This window comes from Puma concolor, chromosome B1, assembly GCF_028749965.1.
Source record: "Puma concolor isolate L17-30 chromosome B1, mPumCon1.1.hap2, whole genome shotgun sequence".
Classification (NCBI taxonomy): domain Eukaryota; kingdom Metazoa; phylum Chordata; class Mammalia; order Carnivora; family Felidae; genus Puma; species Puma concolor.
In genome coordinates this window covers 72,584,065-72,600,799 of record NC_141670.1, presented here as the reverse complement: position 1 = coordinate 72,600,799, position 16,735 = coordinate 72,584,065, and the positions used below count along the sequence as shown (strand labels likewise).

General features: G+C 37.3%; 1 protein-coding gene across 3 annotated transcripts in view; it reads left to right on the top strand.

Moving 5' to 3' along the window:
* Positions 1-15,644, top strand: part of GUCY1B1 (guanylate cyclase 1 soluble subunit beta 1) — a 47,329-nt gene extending 31,685 nt beyond the window's left edge. For 2 of the 3 annotated variants that reach the window (XM_086704008.1, XM_086704010.1), the window contains exons 6-14: positions 2,981-3,211; positions 3,622-3,738; positions 4,964-5,097; positions 8,350-8,547; positions 10,292-10,529; positions 11,561-11,701; positions 12,733-12,887; positions 13,230-13,356; positions 14,217-14,416. In XM_086704008.1, coding sequence (XP_086560134.1) covers positions 2,981-3,211; positions 3,622-3,738; positions 4,964-5,097; positions 8,350-8,547; positions 10,292-10,529; positions 11,561-11,701; positions 12,733-12,887; positions 13,230-13,356; positions 14,217-14,249 — 1,374 coding nt within the window. In that variant the 3' untranslated portion in view covers positions 14,250-14,416. Of the gene's footprint in view, positions 1-2,980; positions 3,212-3,621; positions 3,739-4,963; positions 5,098-8,349; positions 8,548-10,291; positions 10,530-11,560; positions 11,702-12,732; positions 12,888-13,229; positions 13,357-14,216; positions 14,417-14,458 lie in introns of those variants that run through there. The other variant, XM_086704009.1, reaches the window with a different exon arrangement.
* The last annotated feature ends 1,091 nt before the right edge of the window (positions 15,645-16,735 follow it).

Genomic DNA, 16,735 nt, shown 5'->3' with positions numbered 1-16,735 from the left:
CTCTCTCCAATTATACATTGCTTAAGGCAATGTGAAACCTAGCTTGCATTTCCTGTATGCATCAGCTGGGTAGCAGAAGGAAAAGTGACTGGTTAAGCTGTAGCCTTCACAATACAGAAAACCCAAAATGTGGATAGTCAAATTCTAAGATATATAAGATATACATATATAATATTAGATATTATTTTACTGATCATTGTCTCTGTAGATTCTTTTTATCTGTTCCTGAAATAATAGTTGGGATCTTTCATTTTGTGATCTAAAAATTTTGTTCTTTTAGGAAAAATTGGATTACTTGGTGAAAGAAGTCAGGTCTTAATATTTAAAAAATTTGTTGCTATTGATAATACGTGCTCTAAGTTTTGAGTGAAAATATCAGGGTAGTGCTACATCAGCTGTGTAATAAAGAAAACCATTGTTTTTCTCTCTTTTTGACCCTGCAGTCTCTCCCAGTCACCTGCTCGGTGTGTGCCCAGAATGTTTAGCCTTACGAGCCATTTTTTAGTTGCTCGAAGTTCGAGAGAATTAGGGAGAGAGATATCCTATTTCAACTTTTTTTCTTTATGGCTATTTCTTAGATGTCAGAGTTATGTTCTAGCACATACAGGAAGCCCAAACTTTAAGTACAATATTATACAAAATAAAAATTGTCATCTTTAAATTGTTTATATTGGAAAAGTGTCCCATATATTTAATCTAGTAATGCCATGTTAGATTCGGTGGTTTTCTTTCTTTCAAGAGTTGATGTCAATTCTTGGTGTGACACTTGTGGGTGAGTCCCAGGTGCATCCTTAGTTTTTCTACAACTAGAAAGTAGGACTCTGTGTAACTTGACATTATCAAATCCAGAGACATTTAAAAAATTAAAACCGTGGGTAGAGAATCAAAATGTATCCATGGCTAGGAATCTCGCTGGAATTTAGCCAAAATATTATATGCCTTTCATTTCTTATTTTTGATCCTGACCCCAAACTAATGCTACGCTTATGCCTAGTGAGCCTTTATCAGGGGCTTTTAGCATACTGTGTCTACTCTTGTGTTTGGTTTTTATTTAGGCAGGTTGAGCAAAAGACAAGTACGTAGAAACTTCAAGAAAAAAACACAAATCAGGGTGCACTTGGAGATTGCAGTTGCTATGGTTATCAGTGTACTTGGCATGGGAGATTGGCAGCCGTGAGCACACTCTATATAAAATTCAAGATTTTACTTAGTTGCACGGTTTCCTTTATACAATATTTTGTTGCCTTGTGACCTTCATGTATTTAAGTGCTGCAACACAGACCTTCTGGAATATTTTCAGTTTTAGTTATATTTGGTACATTTAATTTTTGTCAAAGACACCTTTAATTTCCTGAAGTATTCTTATGTTGAATCCGTAAGCTTAACGAGTCCAGGGTTACCAGATAATTTAACTACTTAAGGAATATTATACCGTGTCAAGAAGTGGTATGCCAACGAGAGCTTAAAAATATGATCAGAAAGCAGTTGATTTAGGGGCACCTGGGTGGCTCAGTTGGTTAAGTGTCTGACTTTGGCACAGGTCACGATCTAGTGGTTCGTGAGTTTGAGCCCCACGTAGGACTCCGTGCTGACAGCTCAGAGCCTGGAGCCTGCTTCGGATTCTGTGTCTCTGTCTTTCTCTGCCCGTCCTCTGCTCGCTCTCTCTCTCTCAAAAATAAATAAACATTAAAAACATTTTTTTTTGAAGAAAGCAGTTCATTTTGACAATTTAATCAAAACAAAGGAACAAGATTGAGGAATTAATTAGTAAATTTAGGTTGCATACAATTCAGTTCCTTTAGCTAAAATGGAACCAGAGCAGACCATCAAAACTGGGCTTGAATTTGAAGACTGAGTCTTATTTTGTTCATGAAACTTTAGAGAAAACAACCTTAGTGAAGCAGACTGTTTAAATCATCGATAAAAATACTAATATTTAGCCAGTGTAGTAGGTGAGTGTGACTCCCGGGAGTAATATCCTAATTTCATCATGAAACGATTTGAAAGAATATGTACAAGGGCGTCACGTTAATTGTGATTTGTTCTTAAGTCTCAGAGTGTGCTGCTGGGAATGCATGAGCAAAAAAAGCCAAAAAGAGCAACATTCTGCCTTCATTGAGCTTATAACTGAAGAACTATTGTGCCCACTACTTCCCATTTGGATCTGGCCACAGTTGAGATACAGTTTTTCCTTTTGGAAGAGGATGTGTTGTTTCTGGTTTCTTAAACTCAAAAGAATAAACATCTTTTCTATACCTTAATAATGTATTTGCCTATGCGTGATATTTCAGAAATGTCACTATTTCTGTAAATTATAGAGCTTTACTCACTATTATGATTGCTTCCCTAGAATGAGTTCCTAGACTTGTAATTAGATTGAAGAATGCACAACTTTTTAGGGATTACTTGTATATTATCAATCTACCCTTCAGAAAATTTAATCAAGATCCCCTCCCACTTGTGGTATTCGAGATAACTCTTTTTCTGTATCTTACCCAATTTGGTATGTTGTATAATTGCTATTTGACGGATAAAAAGTGACATTGCATGTATTTTTAAATATGTAGCTGTATTATTTCATTTCCTTCTGTTTGCACATATCATTTTTTATCATATTAAATAAAACCACTTTGTATGGTTTGTGGGGTATTCACTGTACAATTGTACCTGGCTGAGCGGGCTGAGCCTACCAGGACAAGGGGGTGATTGTCTCCCAATTCTATCAAAGAAGCCATCTGGGCTGCTGAAGGATTCATACCAGATTTGCAATTTTATTGTAAGTAATTTTTCAGTCTTCGAATTGCATAAGTCAATGTCCAGAAATAGTTTCCTATTTAAGACATGCATAGTATTTGCATTTATGCATATTTTAAAATGAACTCTCTAAATGCAATTCTCATAACCAGTTTCTTAGGCATTTAGGATTTTAAGTAAACTGAAATGCAGGCAATTAACTCATCTCCCCCTCTGAAAAATCCAGGTTATTCAGCAAAGAAATGAAGAATGTGATCATACTCAATTTTTAATTGAGGAAAAAGAGTCAAAAGAAGAAGATTTTTATGAAGATCTTGATAGATTTGAAGAAAACGGTACCCAGGAATCACGCATCAGCCCGTATACCTTCTGCAAAGCTTTTCCTTTCCACATAATATTTGACCGGGACCTGGTGGTTACTCAGTGTGGCAATGCCATATATAGAGTGCTTCCCCAGGTAAAATGACATCACACTTCCTTGAGGTCTGAGGCAAAGGCTCTAGAGTTGTTATATGTGGCCATTTATTCACTTAATACATTGATTATATATCATGTAATGTGCATCACATCGTATATCACGTAAGTTTTTTAAACTGAGCTAAGTGTATTTGAGCATACTGCAACTTTCCCTAGGACAGCTATTTATTCTTTTTCTGTTTTAATCACTCACAGGGATAATGGGAAAATTACATGGGGATACTATTGTTTTAATGAGAAAATGGGTAACTTTCTAGTCATAAGCAACTCCCCTACCAAATGATTATGATTTTCTACTTTAAAGTCTTACTGAGCTGGCTTAATCTAATCTCAAATCATAAGAATTATTTCTACTGATCACATGATCCTTTCTTTTCATCCACATTGTAGCTCCAACCTGGGAACTGCAGTCTGTTGTCTGTCTTCTCTCTGGTTCGTCCTCATATTGACATTAGTTTCCATGGGATCCTTTCGCACATCAATACAGTTTTTGTATTGAGAAGCAAGGTAATCAAAATATTATTTCTTTCAATGTGAGTAAGGGATGTTATATCTTAGAAGTGTCCCTGATGGAAAGTTACCTACTATACTATTCTATTATATGGAGAAGGTATAGAAAAATTCAAACCAAACCTCAGAGGGAGTCCTGTTTCAAAGGCAAGATTATTGATTTTTGGTTTGCCTGAGCAGCACTGGAACTCTTACTAACTGATCAAAATTAACAAAAGTAAATTTTGAGACTGTATTGTTGGGACAATGCAATTTCACATAATAAAACAAATATCTTTTACTCCCTGTACAGCTACTATGTACTATTTTAGACATCAGAAGAACTGATAAAAAAAAAAAAATACACTTTTTTAACTTCACCCAAAGCCACTGATTTAATTCTTCTTAAATTGTCTTAAATTGTCTATTATTCTTGGTGCCATTTTTGTGGAAATTTAAAAGTGATAAAATATTCTTTTGGTTGAATGTTTTTTTTTTTTTTTTTTCAACGTTTATTTATTTTTGGGACAGAGAGAGACAGAGCATGAACGGGGGAGGGGCAGAGAGAGAGGGAGACACAGAATCGGAAACAGGCTCCAGGCTCTGAGCCATCAGCCCAGAGCCCGACGCGGGGCTCGAACTCACGGACCGCGAGATCGTGACCTGGCTGAAGTCGGACGCTCAACCGACTGCGCCACCCAGGCGCCCCTTGGTTGAATGTTTAAGGAATACTCAGATCTCATAGTTTCTGTTCTTGGGAGTGATACAGCAAACGTGTCCTAGAATATATATTTTGTCCTTCCTGAAGCCCTTGGAAAGGTCTTACCCACACATACTTTATGTATTTGGAACTACTCCCAGCCTCTCTGTGAATGCAGGTATGGGGAATAGAGACACTTGGTTTCTTTTTTTTTCATAGAACTTAGTATTATATGTTGGAGCCATACTGGAAAATCAGAAATAAGATTCACAATAGCTTTAAAACAATATGCAAGCATAGTAAGACTATTATCTTTTTGGGTCCAAAGGAGATAGTCCGTTCGTTTTTCTGCAGTGTTCGCAAGGTAATCACTTTGCTTATTACCTGGCAGTATTTCTGTGAAATGCCCTTCCTGATCTACTTGGTGTCCTTATTCCCCCTGGGCACTTTGGTGGGAAATGAGGTATACATGTCCTTCTTTTTGCTGACTTGTTGCGTAGGGAGAAAGGTACTAGTTTAATAGCTGTGTCTTGCTTTTTCAAGGAAGGACTGTTGGATGTAGAGAAATTAGAATGTGAGGATGAGCTGACTGGGACTGAGAGCAGCTGCTTACGTCTCAAGGGGCAGATGATCTACTTACCTGAAGCTGATAGCATCCTTTTTCTGTGTTCACCAAGGTAATCATTTTTAGATCAATTATAATAGATAGAAATACCCATTTTTAGCTAACAGAGAAATTCAAAAGCATCTTATTTAATGATGTCTACATGTTTCAAGTATAATTAGGTATTACAGCCCCTGTTCATACAGCACTCTAGTACAAGGATAATTTCATTTAACATTTGTAACAAGCTCAGAAGAAATCCTGTATTCTTTTTTTTTTTTTAATTTGTCCTGTCTTAATCAATGTGCCAAGTGTATATGCCATCAGATCATGGAAAAATCTAATCTGCAGGTAGCTAATGCTTAGCTTTGTACCTTCCAAAGAGGCACCACGTAGAAAAGAAATTCCATAAAGCATTTAATATGATGACATAAATACATGGGTATATTTGGCACCGAAAAATTACTTTCTACAGTTATTTCTAGATTTAAAATATAACTACCCTATATTGAAAATATTTAGCTACTCTAATCAGGATATACTATTCAAAATATATTATTACATTGAAATTTATGTAAATTATGTTTTTTGTAATGAACACCAGAAAGAAGTAAAACTGTAGGATATTTTTCCAATTTGAAAAAACATTTTACCAAAAGATGCATGGCAACTCAGAATAAGAAAAACATACCTAAATTTACTTAGAAAAATAGAAAAAGATAACTGGAACTTTTTAGGTGGTATTTTGTGTATTTATAACTTTGTATGACAGAAACCTATGCACATTATTTAGTAACACATTCACTACAGCATGTTTTGCTGAGCTACTGGCTAAAAATTTAATTTAAAGTCCACCATGATCACTCTTCATTTAAAGATACTGCCTGAAAATTTCTGAAAAATCTATTGAACTTTATAACTTCCTTTAATATTATTAATACACTATTAACGACTACATAAGACTAATGATTATTTTTTCCTGAGAATATGCATCATGAAAATAAAAGAGACAAACTTAGAGAATATCAACCCTTTATATCTTTTTATTAGTCACTTTCATTGTTCTAACTATATTTTTATCTGCTATCAATGTGTTTTTTTTTTTTTCTTTTGCCCTTTTCATGTTGAGCTTTAGTAGAATGACAGCTGTTCAATAGGGACAATTTCTATTCATGGAGATAAAGGTCTCTTTGGAAACAGAAGCAGAAGATTTGGAAGCTCTTTGTTAATTACCATATGAAGAAATTGGTCACATATTGACACATTCACAATTTGTCATATGGTACCTGTCCGTGTATTTAGAAAGATTTGTACTTGTGTTAAATGAGATCCACTAAAAGCAGTTTTACTTAAAAATAATTCTAAGATGATTAGTTTAAATTTAGGGGAAAAATGTTACTAGTTCATTAAGATAATAAGTAAATTTTTAGAAAAATGAGACCTAGAGGCACTTTGGTGACTCAGTCAGTTAAGCATCTGACTCTCTTTTCGGCTCAGGTCATGATCCCAGGGTCATGGGATTGAGTCCTGTGTGGGGCTCTGCTGAGTATGGAACCTGCTTAAGATTGTCTCCCTCTGCCCCTCCCCCACTCCCTCGTGTGCACACGGGTACTCTTTCACACACACACACACACAAAGAAAAGTGAGATATAATTTGATTGTTTTTAAACTCCATACAAGAATTTTTAGCCATTTTTATTTTAAGCTTATAATCTTTTTTTTTTTTTTTCTCTGTTCATGGGCAGTTCTTGTATATCAGCTAGCAGGTGAACTGTCCTCTTTTCAGATGAGTCTATTCTGCCATTGAGCCGAGTTGTTCAAGGTTAACATACATATGCATTTTAACAAAATCTAAAGAAACCATATGGTTCATCACTAAAGTCTTTGATCATTTTATTTTTCTATATTGACATGCTTATGTTGGCTTTGATTTGTGGACATTTCTGCTGAGAATGTATAACAAGGAGACATTTTATTAATCCAAAATTCTTCAGTAAAGCCACAACTCCTTATGTCATTTTAGAGAAATTCTTATTGTGAATGCCCAGAAGTTATTACTTTATATTTAAAGAATTCAAACCAATAATATAACCTTAAGATATTTTAACCAAAAAATAAATGTTTAAAAAGCAGTCACTTATCAGATCATCACTGAATCAATACAATTATGCTATTTTTTTTTTAATGTTTGTTTATTTTTGAGAGAGAGAGAGACAGAGGAGGGGCAGAGAGAGAGGGAGACACAGAATTTGAAGCAGGCTTCAGGCTCTGAGCTGTCAGCACAGAGCCCGACACAGTGCTCTAACCCATGAACCATGAGATCATGACCTGAGCTGAAGTTGGATGATCAACCAATTGAGCCACCCAGGTGCCCCTATTATGCTAATCTAAAAATAACTTTGGTAAAAAAAAAAAAAACAAAACATAGGTTACAAATATGCATACACTTTAGTAAGATTATATAATGTTTCAAAAATGAGAAAAATTTTCAAAGCAAACAAAAGTAGTAGAAGAAATTAGAATCAGAAGTAAGAGTAGCACATAAAATACATGTCATAAAGTTATAAGCACATAAAATACATGTGGAAGATAGGTCATAAATCTGATTGTAAACTTTTTATCACTGCATCTAAAAGAGAAAAACAACCAGTTACAACAGTCAATGGATGCATAAGGCAACAATGAACTGATTTCTCAAAAGAAGCATTATCATCCCTGTTACAGAGGGCAAAAAGAAAGTTTTCTCCATCTCTTTATAATGAGGGGAAAATGTGATTGCAGTCCATAACGGCCACGTGTTAAATACCAGGTTAATTTTCACAGGATAGTTTTCTCCTTTATCTTTCAGTTTAGGCTGATGGAATCAAAAAGTGAGATTTGGCAAAAATGTATGTCAAGTTCACTGCTCCTTGATAGATTTTTTTTTTATGTTTATTTTTCAGACAGAGAGAAACAGAGCATGAACGGGGGGAGGGTCAGAGAGAGGGAGACACAATCCGAAACAGGCTCCAGGCTCTGAGCGGTCAGCACAGAGCCTGACGCGGGGCTCAAACTCGCGACCCCAAGATCATGACCTGAGCCGACGTCGGACGCCCAACCGACTGAGCCACCCAGGCGCCCCTGCTCCTTGATAGATTTTTAAATATATGAAAGAATGAAGTTATAGTCTTCATGCAACTCTCCATTTTTTTTTTTTTTTTCTGTCTTTAGCCTGACCTATTGAATGGTAGGGGATGACCAGATTTTACTCCTTGACAGTAGTCAGGCTTGATGTTAGCATGTACACAAGTTGGCACTGACTTCTCCTCATTTCCCTATCTACCAGTGTGATGAACCTGGACGATCTGACAAGGAGAGGTCTGTACCTAAGTGACATCCCTCTGCATGATGCCACGCGCGATCTCGTTCTCTTGGGAGAACAATTCAGAGAGGAATACAAACTGACCCAAGAACTGGAAATCCTCACAGATAGGCTGCAGCTCACATTAAGAGCCTTGGAAGATGAAAAGAAAAAGACAGACACGTAAGAATGTAACCTTGTGGGTAAGGAAGGGCGTTGTATATTGTGACCCTACTGTGGTTAAGTTTGGTAACCAAAGTAGAAAGGCACGGAACCTGTTATACTCTGGAGTAGTAGGTAAGAATCTTCCATATCACTTAGAAAGAAATTATGCATACAAAAATACATCAGTCTTAATGGTAGTGGAAATGTGTCTTCTAGTTTTAGAAACTAAGTTGAAAGAATAAATGCCATAATACCTCCCTGAAAATCAATACAATAATCCAAGTGTGTATTTAAAGGTGAAGTATCCATTCATTCCTTCCTTCATATGAGAGATATGTTCGAAGCATCCTCTGTGTGCCAAGGGCTGGCTGGGTTCTTGGGGTTGCAGTGAACACTGTACTTAGAATTGGCCTTCATTTTCAAAAAATTCATTTCAGATATGCACTGTGCATACTAGTTGGCCTTGCTTGTATATATTCGTTAAAGGCACTAAATCACTGGACATTGATGAGAGATTTTACCCAGGGTCTTGGGTATTCATTTTTGATGGCTTGTCGGAGAATTGAAGTGATCTGTCTGACTTCTCCTAAGAACTATTTCATTCTACTTGAACACCCAGAATATTGATAACAGCATCACTTTCTGTACTTTTCTTTGCATTGATATGTGTGTGGTTGCCCTGAAATGAATGCTGTGCCCACACATAAACACTCCAGTTAACTATTTATTAATAACATGGATGAAATAGAGAACGACATTTAATGTCTGTCTATACATAGCTTCTTAATTCACTTGTCTTGACCTTTGTATAGAGAAGCTGAAAGCTATATCTGGTTTCTTTGATGCCTCTTTACTTTCCTTGTGGCCCTCAACAGATCCCTGAATCCCTCCAGATATTTTGCAGATTTCAAAAAGGATATGGGACAGGCGGCTCAAATTCCTCCCACTGCTTAAAAAAAAAAAAAATTCAAACTGTAGGTTTTATTGGTATGTGGTACAACTTCATCCTTGAAAATAACACATTGTATGAGGCTTGTAAGATTCAACTTAGCACAGTACGTCCTCTGGCTTTAGGGAAGAAAAAGGTAGAGAGGCATCATTTCTTCCTCTGGGTCCTCATGCCAAGAGCCATCGGTTACCCCAGTTTCTGCTTCTGTCCTATCAGTCCCTCGGCTCTCACCCTCCTCCCGTTGTGCTTACCACACTTGTCCCTCTGCGTGGTACCTGATGCCATCGAAAAACCGCAGGATTGCCTATAGAAGTACAGTCTTTTCTTGCCGAGCCCAGGCTCCACCTGTTTTTTCCGTTTCTTCGATGGAAGAAAGAGGCATGAATGAGATTGGGAGGAGATCTACTTGGTTTAATGGTATTTACACAAATTCAGGTAAACTTCTTAGTCCTGAGAGATAAACACGGTCCTGGTATTATACTACTCAGACAGTGTTCTAAGTGCTGGTAATGACAACTTTCCTACTGTGAATGCTGTAATAACAGTTCAAAATTCAGTACCATGGATGAAAACTCTGACTTCCTATTGCCAGGGTCCTGCTTTGCCTATTTGGTTGCCTTATTTCCATTTAATTTGAATTTGGAGGTGTTGCATGTGATTAAAACAAATAAATTATGGTATTTTTGAAAACTTACATAGATGGCTAATAATGGGTGTCTTATAAGACTCCAGGTTTTTACAGTACAAACGACGTCAAAACTCTGTGATTCCCAGCATTTCTTCCTGCGGCTTTTTCCCCATCCCGCTGAATAGGCTGTTATATTCTGTCCTCCCTCCATCTGTTGCCAATGAGCTGAGACACAAGCGTCCAGTGCCTGCCAAGAGATATGACAACGTGACCATCCTCTTCAGTGGCATTGTGGGCTTCAATGCCTTCTGTAGCAAGCATGCATCTGGAGAAGGGGCCATGAAGATTGTAAACCTGCTCAATGACCTCTACACCAGATTTGACACACTGACTGACTCCCGGAAAAATCCATTTGTTTATAAGGCAAGTCCGGACCACATCCTAATGCAGTGCCCTTCAGAGTCTGAATTTTGAGACCCTATGTTCCAAGGCACCATTCTCTGACTATAGCCCTACAGTCTTGGTGCAGTAGGCCTCCATTTATCCACTGTTTACCATTTTCTTAAATAGTTTACCTCTTGTTGTAAACCTTTCTCTTCCCTGTAACCAAAATGAATAGAGCTGATAGTTCCCTGGTTCAAATGAAATGTTCAGCAGCTTTTTGCACTTACGTTAATGAATCTGCACAGGTTGTTTCTCACCCATCATGTAAACATAGCATTTGTTTTAGTGCTCTGTCGGAGACATTTTTACTGAAATACATAAATGCTTTGCATAGTAAAGAAGTCTTAGAGCATGAGAAGGGGACTGGGGACTCGGGTTTGCTTTTAGATTACACCGACCTGAAGATAAACATTTATAAGGCATTTATGTGCTTTGTTTCAATTAAAAACAAATATAATATTGGAAAAAATGAAGTCAGGGGATTATTGCTTCATAAAAGCAAGAATGTTAACCAGACCATCTCCAGGCATCTGGAGTAATAGGAGTGCCACAAGGACTATTTATTTTATAGTGGTTTTCTGAGGTACAGTGTGACATTTTGTGAGCACATCACAAATGTAAATGGTTATTGAACATGATAAACCATTGGACGTTGGGCAGTGGCTCTTGTGTCATAAACCATCATTATTTTAGGGAGATACTGGTAATAAATTGTTCTAGTGAATTATAAGCGTATCTGAGATGAGAAACCAGGAATTACTAGGGGGGAAATAATGCTGTGTCCGTGCCTGGCTGTAATCAAAGACCTCAAGTGCTGTGTGCAAGTTTCAAATAATTACAAGGTTTCATCTTGTTGGAACTGAATGTATTATAATTTTAAACGAATTCATGGGAGGAAAGTTTAAAGTTACTGGTAGCCTTGGGGAAATGTTGTTTATATAGAAGGGTAGCAAATGAAACAGTAATGTTTATTGTAACCAATGACCATGTAAATATATGTGCTGTGTTAGGTGGAGACAGTTGGTGATAAGTATATGACAGTGAGTGGTTTACCAGAGCCATGCATCCACCATGCACGATCCATTTGCCACCTGGCCTTGGATATGATGGAAATTGCTGGCCAGGTTCAAGTAGATGGAGAATCTGTTCAGGTTAGTAAATAAAATAGATACTATAATAGCAGTAGCAGACCTTTGTGGTCAACTGACTCACATTCTTTGGCAGGCAGTCATTACGTATAAGGGAAGACATCATCATGACAACAGACTATAATATTTTTGAACCCATTGTATTACATTTTTTCACAGAGATGGGAAATCTGTCCACCTTTTTGAAACTACCTAGTCTGTTCCATGTACTGAAACCAAGAGGATGAGACCAAACTTCCTATCCTTTCTGGTTTATTTTTTAAAAATCTCTTTCCTAGGGGCGCCTGGGTGGCGCAGTCGGTTAAGCGTCCGACTTCAGCCAGGTCACGATCTCGCAGTCCGTGAGTTCGAGCCCCGCATCGGGCTCTGGGCTGATGGCTCGGAGCCTGGAGCCTGTTTCCGGTTCTGTGTCTCCCTCTCTCTCTGCCCCTCCCCCGTTCATGCTCTGTCTCTCTCTGTCCCAAAAATAAATAAACGTTGAAAAAAAAAATTAAAAAAAAAATCTCTTTCCTGCATCTCATATAAGTTGCCAGATTCATATCTTTGGAATCTTCTGACTTTAGAAAAAGAATATTTCTCTTGGAAGACAGATTTTGTGAGAGTTTTTTTTTTTTTTTTAATATTAATGCTTGATTTTTTTTTTACCTTTAATCTCTTTTTAAAAAAATTTTTTTTCATTTATTTATTTTTGAGAGACAGAGAGAGACACAGCACAGGTGGGGGAGGGGCAGAGAGAGAATGAGACATAGAATCTGAAGCAGACTCCAGGCTCTGAGCTGTCAGCAAAGAGCTCGACGTGGGGCTTGAACTCACAAACTGTGAGATCATGACCTGAGCCGAAGTCGGTCGCTAAACCGACTGAGCCACCCAGGCGCCCCGAGAGTTTTTTATTTTGTCTGTAATACACTTGGAGTTCTTCCAGAGAATTCTTATGATTTCTTTATGATGACTTTACGTTATTCTATGACGTAAAGTAATCAAAAATTAGTGTTTTGGTGATCGAGCTTATTGAAACAAACCTTTGATTTCTGCAGATAACCATAGGGATACACACTGGAGAAGTAGTTACTGGTGTCATAGGGCAGAGGATGCCTCGATACTGTCTTTTTGGAAATACTGTTAACCTCACAAGCAGAACAGAAACCACTGGAGAAAAGGGAAAAATAAATGTGTCTGAATACACATACAGGTAAGAGAACAGGTCTTGGTATTTACTGATTTGCAAGAAAAATGTCTCTTCGCATGTGGTTTAACTCTCTGCATGATTTTGTTACTTTTAAACAGTCATCACTTATGCTCTTAGGATTGTTTATTTTTTATTTGAGAACGGATCATCACTCCCACTTTCAATGAATCTACACCACCTTAGGAATTCCTTGCATGACCACTATTACTAAAATCCTGTGTTACTTTTAAATACAGTTTTAACATGTGTCATTACTGTCTTGATTTCGAACTTCGGTTCATGTCCCTTTCTCCATACAACCATAGTCAAGACGTCTTTTCCTATTCCCTGTCCCCTATCTTTTAGATGTCTTATGACACCAGAAAACTCAGATCCACAATTCCATTTGGAGCACAGAGGCCCAGTGTCCATGAAGGGTAAAAAAGAGCCAATGCAAGTTTGGTTTCTATCCAGAAAAAATACAGGAACAGAGGTATGACTAATCAGCATGCAGTTACGTTTTTTAAAGACAGAATATAAATACAAGGAGCTAAATTATAATCACTGAAAATATGTTTCCTTTGAAAAGAATTCTTACTTGCTGAAATGAACTCTCAGGTAAAGCACTGTAAGTACTGAAACATTAATGAGCCAGTTAGAACAATAAAAACTTTTTAGGGGATACTTTATTGTTGCCGGCTTTTTACCTCTAATGAAATTAAACTAAAAAGCACCAGACGGGGAAGACCAGTTTTTGGTTCCTCCTCCATAATCTGGCTGAGGTGAGAGGACAATGAGGGACTCCCTGGCCTCTTTGCTTAGCTCCATAAGGGGTTCTGAGATCACCATCTGGCCAGAGTCAGGACTGCAAGTTATGGGAGGTTTCTTAATCACAAAGCTTCAGATCCTTCTAAGGGCCAATCTATCTCCCTGTGGAATGTTAGGGGATCTTTAGACATCCGAGGCCCTCGTGCATTTTTCCTAGAAAGCAGAGCGATTTATACTTTCCCAGAATCTAAATGATTGCATAGGGGAACCTCAGGTCCGTGCTAGTGCTGTGGTTATACTCCGGTTGTACTTCTACGTGCTAGAGTTGACTTTAGACACTAGCCCTCCAAACTGGAATCCTGATTCATGCTGGGCTCGTACACTCCCACACACAGAAGTAAAGTTGATACTTTGTTCCCTGTTGATGTACAGGTTCTTTAGAGAGGGTGAGACTACTTGATTATATTTCCTTTTCCGAACGTATACATCCCCTAAAAATGCTGGTAGAGCATAAGTCCTAAAAGGAATGGAATGCCAAGTTTTAAAATATTTATCTTTATCTTCTTTCTGCTGTTTTTACTTTAGATAATTTACTTGTGGTTTTGGCATGCTTACTGAGGCTCTTCTGATAAATTAAGCCCTACCTCAAGTGTTGCTCGTTTTAGGTGGGTGGTCCTTGTTTCACCCAGAATTATGATGGGAAGACTTAGAAAAACAGATGTGCATGCATATATTTAAAAAAAAAAAAAAGAAAAGAAAATCTTTGGGGGATACTACAAGCTTTATTATCACTGAAAATGAACCCTTATTTATTCCACTCTTTAAAGGAACCAGCACAGGATGATAACTGAATTTCAGACTGTGGGATGACGGGGACCGCAGAATGGGCTCCACTTGTCCCCTGTCACACACCAAGCAATTATTCCCTGTGGATACAGATTTCGCTTTGTCCTTTGCAATGACCCCAAGCCTTTCTCTTAGGCATAGCTTTCATTATTCGTTATTCAACCTTTGCTCTGCTTTTGGTAATTTTCAAGGTTTAGTATATTACCTAAAGTTTGGCTTTAGATGTGGATAATGTGAATTTCATGTGTCTTAAGATCTACTACAAGCATTACTTAACATGGTAATTTGCAAGTGGTAGGCACCCAATAAGTAGTTGTTGAATTTAATTAAATGACACTGAACAGTATTTGGTCATGTGTACATATCATATCATGGTTTGCCAAATCTGTTTAGTGTTCCATGTATATGTATATGTATATTTTAATGACTATAATAACATATAACAAAGTTTATATCGTGTTGGTGTACATCATCATAGAAACCATTTTCTAAAAGAGTGAATTCTAACTTTTAGGGGAAAAAAATGCAATTTATTTTCAGATTCCCAAAATAAGAATTAATATACCATGCTAAGAAAATAATGAGTATTTTGAACCGTGCTAATTTTTCATCAAAAATATAGGATGCACATTTCTGTTCTTAAAATATTTGGTTGCTCACCCAAATCATGTGGCATTATAATTCCTCTAAAATGCTGTAGTTTGTACTATATCCCTTGTATTAAATCCCTTTAACAACATGTTATAAAAAGTTGCACTGTTTCACAGTGAGCTATTACGTTAGCTTGAGATAAATGTCAGGGCTCTAACCACATCTGAGAATAAAATTGGGAGTACTACTGGGATACTCCTGTAAGAGCCATTTCTGGCCATTTATTTCCAGAAATGAGCTGCTTTTTCTTAGCTTGGAAGAATGTGGTTATATCCAGGCCATCAGGTTCAGAAAAGTTAACTTTAATTTTGACATAGAATGCATCCCTATTGGAATAATTGGCCTGTTGTTCTTAAATAATTTATTAATATCTACCTTTATAAAATATAGTGCAACTACATTTATGTAAGGGTGTTTGTCTTTAAATTTAGTATTTCGTATCAGCACAATGATACATGTATAAATGTTCCATGTTCCTGTGTAAGAAAATCTGCAATAAATTATTTTTTCCACTTGTCTCTAGACAGTTTTTATTTCACCAAAAATGATATTAATGTCATTATTGGCCATGTTATTAGTGCCATTTTTATACATACATTTTATAATTTTCCCTGTTTTGCACTTTAATGTTGATTCAGTGTTGTTATGAAGTTGAATGGCTGCTCTTAGATAGGCCTAGTCTCAGATGCTCTTTTTCTTCAGTACCAACTAACCGCAGAAGCAAGACGAGACCTGGGGGACAGATCCATGGATCGATAGGAAATGACATCATTCCTTGAGGATCTCAGTCTTTCAGGAGTGAAAGACACATGTACAAATAATTACAATATGTGATATTTGTAGTGTTCATCCAATTTAAGGAACTGAGAGAATACGTAGAGAATGAGAAAGGAGGGGATCAAGGTAAGACGGGGACAGGGGGCAGCAGGGAGACCAGGCAGGGTTTTATGAGGGTCTCGCTTAAAGATGAATCAATGCCACAGGAGCGAGATTCTAGACCTCTTCCAGCAGCAGATGCTCAGGAAGTGTCTCCAGATTCTCTCCTGCCTAATCCTCCTGCACAGCACACGTTCTGTGCATTCACTTTACTCTGCATATCTTCCGAATTTCTACAATTCCTTGACGTGTCTCTGTTGCACTGACCCTGATGAGCCCTTCACGTTTGTTTGTTTTCATCCTCTTTTTATTGTTTCTGTTCAGTTATTTCACAAACATTTTTTTGGTAAGAGTTTTAAAACATGAAGAAAAGGTTAAAGGACTCCTATAAGGCACAACCATTCACCAAGCACCTGGATTCTACACTTCTTAAAAATTTACTAACTGTTTGGCGACTCCCTTTTAATTCATATTCTGGCTTTTTGTAGTCTGCTGGGTTTTATTTCTTTTGTTGAGCGCTCACCCACATACTATAAAATTCACTTTTTAGAAGTGTACAGTTCACTTTTTAGAAGTGTATTCACAAGGTTGTACAACCAACTAATTCCAAAATATTTTCATGACCGTCCCCCCCCCCCCCAAATCCTGTAACCATTAGCAGTAAATCCCAATTAACCCCTTCCCCCAGCCCCTGGCAACACTAATCTATTTCCTGTTTCTAAAGATTTACC